We start from the raw sequence: 6,892 nt of genomic DNA on the forward strand, positions 1-6,892 counted from the left end.
ATTTAAGCAATAAGAGGAGGTGTAGTGTATGGCCAATATACCACGACTAAGGGTTGTATTTAGGAACGCGGAGTGCATGGACACAGCCCTTAGCCATGGTATATTGGCAATATATCACAAACCCCAGCGGAGCCTTATTGCTATTATAAACTGGTTAGCTACGTAATTAGAGCAGTAAAAATAAATGTTTTATCATACCCATGGAATACGGTCTGATATACGGAATACCTGGGATAGGATATAGTAATCCTTCTAAATCGCTCTGGATAAGAGCGTCTGCTAAATGAGGTAAATGTAAATATACCATGGCTTTCAGCCACTCAGAATTCAGACCACACCTTCCACGTCGTTCATTATTTTGGAGTGGGTCTAGGGTTTCTGGAATAATGGTGTTGATGTGAGCCATGACCAGCCTTTCAAAGCACTTCATGGCTACAGATGTGAGTGCTACTAGTCGGTAGTCATTTAGGCAGGTTAACTTAGTGTTCTTGGGCACAGGGACTATGGTGGTCTGCTTGAAACATGTTGGTATTACAGACTCAGACAGGGAGAGGTTGAAAATGTCAGTGAAGACACTTGCCAGTTGGTTAGTGCATGCTCGCAGTACACGTCCTGGTAATCCCTCTGGCCCTGCGGCCTTGTGAATGTTGACCTGTTTAAAGGTCTTACTCACATCGGCTGCGGAGAGCGTGATCACACAGTTGTCCGGAACAGCTGATGCTCTTTTGAAAAATTGTCGAAAACATTTTCAAATAATTTGAAAAAAAAAAGAATACAGCAATATATATTCATAGTAACAAATAACTCAATGTTACTTCTATCATTTTGATCAGACGCACATATACACACATACTTGTACTACAATTTCAGCATCTTATGTTTTCTTACTTTGTGTTTTCTCATTTTGGACAGATTTGTAAAAGCTGTCCTGGATAAATGGTCGACTCATAATCACAAAAATATTACATGACCAAATCAAATTTTATTGGTCACATACACGTGTTTAGCAGATGTTATTGCGAGTGTAGAGAAATGCTTGTGAAAAATAGTTATTCCCAGCAGTATGTAATAACACATAACATTTTCTGGGCTAACAATGTAAGAAATAATACATTAAAAAAATACTGCAAAGTTTCCTAAGGACTGGAAGTGAGGCGGCCCTCTATGTTGGCGCCATCTTTAGACAGCAGACAGCAGTACATAAATAAATCAAATTCTCCTTACAATAACTACTTTGGTTTAACAAAACGGCATACAAAATCTCAATCAAATAGTTGGTGTTTTATTTTCTTACATGCATGCAAGGTACAAAGGGACAGAATAGAATATAATCGGTTAAATATTTTTCATGGGTTATTTTAAAAACACCATAAAAAAAAGCACCATGAAATGACCCATGTTTCACTACACAGACATGATAGTAATATTAAATACATTGAAACTGTAAGAACACATTTAGTTTGATCCCTAAGCATCTCATAAAAAAAGATTAACATAAAAAAATGAAAGGGCAATAGACCAACAATACTCAACGGGATATGACCATAAGATCATGGTTTCAACACAATTTTTTTTTAAAGCATTTAAATGTTTCTTCCAAGAGAAACAAGTATTTGTACGAAACTCCTCCTCAATGAGGGAGCCTGCTACTCATTGGTCGACACACACAACTAATCAACTAGATCACCACCACCTGAAAGGGGTGGGGCTAGCCCTTTAAATGACCTGCAGTCATTAGTTCTCTCTCAACCAAACAGCACAGATCACTCAACGGTGCCATTGCCTGTGAGCAGCAGCCAATGTATGTAGTTTGTACTGTTATGTAGATTGATATTGTGTCTGGTTTGATTGTTGTGCACTTCTCTTATTTGCTCATTGTTTAACACTAGCATGTGGAGTACTACATTTGGGTATGTTTGCCCTTTTATTTACCATGTGCCTCTGTTTTGCATCAACATTGTTTTTGTTTTGTTCCTTGACATCTCCATTTTGTTAACAGTTACACCGTCTGAACCCTACGAAGACCAAATATACACATCTATTCAATAGAAGGTCAAGGCTACCCTCTTTCTGTTCATGCAGACATACCCACTGTTACTGCCCAGCCATCCCGCCAAGACTTTAATCTATTTTACACTTCAGAACTATAACATCTATCTCTGTTGTTAACCAGATCTGTACTTATTTTAGGAGGCTTTCTGTTTTCCACCCCTCTCCTGTCCATTATGCTGTCTATTTTGATACCATTGGAAATTCTTGGCTAATGCTACTCCTGCTAGTCCCGCTACTCCCGTTCCTGCTATTATTACTACTCCTGCTGGTAGTCCCAATGCTAGTCCTGCAACTCCTACTGCTGACCCTGCTACTCCTGCCATACCTGCTAGTGCTACCAATGCTAGTCCATCTAACCCTGCTAGTGCTACCAATGCTACGCCTGCTACCCCTACTAGTACTCCCAATACTCCTTTTATTTCTTCCAATGCTGGTCCGACTGCTGCTCGCATTCCTTCTGTTGGTACTACCAATGCTGGTCCAGCTCTTCCTCTTGATCTCGCTAGTTTTGCTATTCCCAATGCTGGTCCGGTTGCTACTGTTGGTTCCACTGGGTCTGTTGGTCCCGCTACTCTCACTACTCCTGAGAGTATTAACAATGTAATGGCTGCTGCCAGAAGAGCTGCTGCTGTAGCACCCCAAGTTGTAGACCCGCTCTGTATCTTCTGGGCTGTGGTCTCACTCTGAGCATTCTGGTCCATCTTGTTGGTGTAGCTCCCCCTTTTATTCACCTCTACCATCTCTTCTATTTTCTCCAGCAGCTCTGTGATCTGACTGTGGTCCTCCCTATCCTCATTATTAAATGAGTGATATCTACCTCCACAGCTGTTGATGAGTGTCTGTAGGTCTTGGTTCTGTTTCACGTAGTCATCCACTGTGTTTCCTCTGAGTTGGGGTGAATCAGCACAGGTGACTAATATCATGGTGTAGTCCGAGGCATCTTCTCCGACATTCTGCTGGATCCACTTCACAGTGTTCCTCTCGTCCTCTGTCAACCTTACCCCCAGCCGAATCACCAGCAGGAACACATGGGGCCCCGGGACTGACTTGTCCATGATGCATCTGGCTATCTCACTTCTCCTGTTCTCGCCCAGTCCTGGGGTGTCCAACACTTCAATCTTCCTCCCATTTGCCTCCCTACTCTGTTTCTCACATGCTTTGGTGACCGACTCAGGAGATGAGTCCACTTTAAAGGCCTCTCTCCCAAGGATGGTGTTTCCTGTTGCGCTCTTCCCTGCTCCAACCGGACCAAGCAGAACAATGCTCAGATCAGAGTTATTTGGTTCTTCAGACACTATAGAAGAAACAGTTACAGACAGGCTTTAAAGGTACACTATACAGATATCGCTCTGCCATTTCCTGGTTGATAAATTATAAATCAGCCTAATTTCAGATTGTGACAAAACAAGTATGTATAGTGTAGATCAGGGGGTGGGCAACTCCAGTCCTCGAGGGCCTGATTGGTGTCACACTTTTGCTCCATCCCGAGCAAACAGCTGATTAACCAGAATCATTGTGCCATCTAAACTGCTGTGAAATATATTTTCTCTAAACATTGTATTTTCAGCAGTTTTTAAGCTGGTGTACGAAACAAAGTAAAAGATGCAAAAACAAAACTCCAGACCGGGAAGCCTAGAAATAGAACATATCTCTTGCTTCCAATGAATGACAGATCTATAACTCAAATTTCTATGTGAATTTGGTGTGTTCTCCCAAAAAGTTACATATTGCACCTTTAAGACTTAATGCCCTTTTGATTATAAGCAGTGCACAACAAAGGCATAAAAATAATGTATCTTCCCCGACTGAATTTGCCAGATTGTGGAGTTAAGATAAATGTAAGCACCCTTATTATTATTAATATTGTTCTCACACATGTACAAGTGTGTATTGGCTTTAGTTTTTTGTTGCATATCTTACCCTGAGCGTGGGGGCAAGGGATGAGCTATTATTGATGGTGAGCCTGGAGCAACTAGGGCACATCAACAGATTTTTCACCTAGTCAGCACGGGGATTGGAACCAGTTACCTTTTTGTAACTGGCCCAATGCTCTGACCCACTAGCATACCTGCCACCTGACGTGTGTGTGAAAGGGAGCACTGCTCAATACTTACTGTCGAGAGGTAGTGAAATGCTAGCTCTCCTCTTCCTCTCCACTGTTGATATAAAAACAGAGCACTTTGTCAGAGTGAATTGTACTGACAACATACTCTAGTAGATTAAAATAAATTTTAGCACTTCTCCACAGCCCTGACACTTACCTGGACCAGACGATGATGCCATGTCTTTCTCCTGGTGGATGCTCTGAAATTACAAACATCTTTTACCATCCTATAGTATTCATATAGAAGATTTCTATTTTATTATTGGAGAGAAATCAGTATACCTATAAGTATACAAACAGACAATGATAACATATGCCTGGGGGTACAACACATGACAGATTATACAAAGACCTTCAAAGATCCACACATTGATTGTTTTAACAGCTTTCTTATTAGAATGTATAATGGTCTTAATGTACTGCTCGAATTCCGTCTAGAAAACAAAAGCGTTTATTCGTGAATTTACATGTATGAATATGAAATTTTGCCATTAGCACAATTAGAAACAATTTTACCTATAAATCTATCTTTATGGTTAAGGAAACCGAGCAGCACATTCTCACATAAAAAGCAAAAGTAATCAAGAATATTAATAATTATAACTGAATATCTTTCCATAATTGTTTTACATGTAGACAATGCCAAAATAAATGTGAAACTGTTTCTGGATGCTCAACAAAGTACAATCAAGGTTAATGTCTTGTTTCTTCAGGTCATGATTCGCAGGGTAATACTTATGGAACATTCTGAAAGAGACCTCTTTGACCTTGTTAACAAGCAAGTATTTGTGTGGTAATAACCAGACTTTTTCCCAACAGATATTAGTGACCAATGTATTCCAGTAACTTGTGACAAGGAATGGATACAATATCCCTTTGAAATAAAGCACATATAGACCTATTGTTCTGAGGGAGCAAGGAGAAACATATTTTCCCTATTGGAGAGTCAACTGGATTAAGCGAGGGTAGGTCAAGAAGGTGAGGTCTGGCTACACCTCTAAATAACATGAGAGTTCCAGATGGAATTGCATCAAAGACTATGGCGAACTCTAGGTGTTGCAGGGGTATTGTAACGAGAAATTCCTCATAATTGAGTAACAATCCTTCTGCATTAAAATTGACTCACCAGCAGGATATGATTATTGAACCAGTTCTTAAAAAATAGACTTTCTATACAAAATGTCCTTATTGTTCCAAATGAAATACCTATGCGGGGAAAAATTGTTCATATTAATGACCACGTTAAGAATACTTGTCTGTGAAAAGGAGATAATTTTGCAGGAATCTTATCAATGTTATAGTTACAAAGTAACAAAATTGAGGCCACAAATGGGAGAAGATATGAAATTCCAAATTGAAGTAGGATTCTTAAAAAAATGTTTAGCCCAATTTATCTAAGTATTATTCAAAGTAGGAAAATCCAAAAAATTGAATCCACCATATTCATATGAGTTCATAATGACAGATTTCCTAATATAATGTGTATGATTTTTCCAGATGTAGTTGAAAAGCACCTGGTCAACCGCTTTACCTATTATGTTGTCAAGATATAGGGACTGGGCTGCATAAGTAAGTCTGGAGATACCTTCAGCTTTAGAAAGCAATACTCGACCTTTCAAGGATAAATCCCTCTGCAACCAATGGTTTAATTTCTTTTTGGTATAAAATTTTATGAGCATCTTTCCTGTTGATCCTTAGATATGGTAATCCTAAGGTATGTTACTTTTTCCTTGACTGGAATATTGCATATAGAGGGTATCAGTCTTTAACAGCAAACAATTCACACTTAATTTTTAGGCAAAGACCAGATGCTTTGGAAAATATATTTATCACATCGACTGCTCTAGGAATCTGGTGAGCATCTTTCAAAAAGAGGGTTGTCATCTGCAAGTTGACTTATCTCTGTCTGCAATAGAGGTTCCTTTTATATTACTGGATTTAACAAAACTTGTAAGAAGTTGGGTTGCAAGCAGGAAGAGGTAAGGCAAAATTGGGCAACCTTGCCTAATTCCTCTTATCAAATCTAGGAGAAGTGCCATGCTTTAATTTAATTGAACTGTTCCCATTCATATAACGTTTTAATAGTACTACAAAATAATTCCCCAAAACCAAATTTCTCAAGGGAGAGAAATAGAAACTCATGTTCCACTGTATCGAAGGCTTTATAATAGAAGATTTCCACATTAAGTTCCTTTAACAATGTGTTCCACGTCACACCCATCTCTTCTACACACTGAATGAAGGGGATCCACTGAAGTAACAACCTGCCCAGTAGATGGCAATATGTATCGTAGGCCTACGCAAACGGTAAGTAGTGACATCACGGATTGTGTAATCTTGATTTATTTTTGTACGCTGCAGTACAGCATGAACAAGATATGCAACTGTCTCAATATGATCCTAAATTACAAAGTAGTATTGTTAAATTGAAATAATGCGCACAGATGCTCTTTTTTATGGTACGCTGCAGTAGCCTAAGGTTACCGCGGGAGCAGATGACAAATCTGAACGTTACCTCTGTCTTCAATTGGACAAAGTGGCTGTAGGATCTTCTATCCACCCGACTCCGGAGCGAAATGAATTCTCACAAAGTCGATTTTCTGTCAACCTATGCATTGAGTCTGAATACAGGTGACATGGGAGGATCATATTTATTTCCGGTTGACTTTTGTTTCCTGTATAACGTTAACCCGTAATGGAATCTCATACATGTTTGATCATGGTGTATCTAACGCC

General features: G+C 39.4%; 1 protein-coding gene across 1 annotated transcript; it reads right to left on the bottom strand.

Moving 5' to 3' along the window:
* Nucleotides 1–962: 962 nt before the first annotated feature.
* LOC106593960 (uncharacterized) lies at nt 963–6,892 on the bottom strand. Its single transcript, XM_082967310.1, has 4 exons — nt 6,672–6,892; nt 4,314–4,356; nt 4,167–4,208; nt 963–3,346 (listed from the first exon to the last, which is right to left on the bottom strand). The coding sequence occupies exons 2-4, from the start codon at nt 4,333–4,335 to the stop codon at nt 2,187–2,189; spliced, it is 1,224 nt and encodes a 407-aa protein (XP_082823436.1). The 5' UTR covers nt 4,336–4,356; nt 6,672–6,892; the 3' UTR covers nt 963–2,186.

Source organism: Salmo salar, chromosome 02 (genome assembly GCF_965601325.2).
Source record: "Salmo salar chromosome 02, fSalSal1, whole genome shotgun sequence".
NCBI lineage: Eukaryota > Metazoa > Chordata > Actinopteri > Salmoniformes > Salmonidae > Salmo > Salmo salar.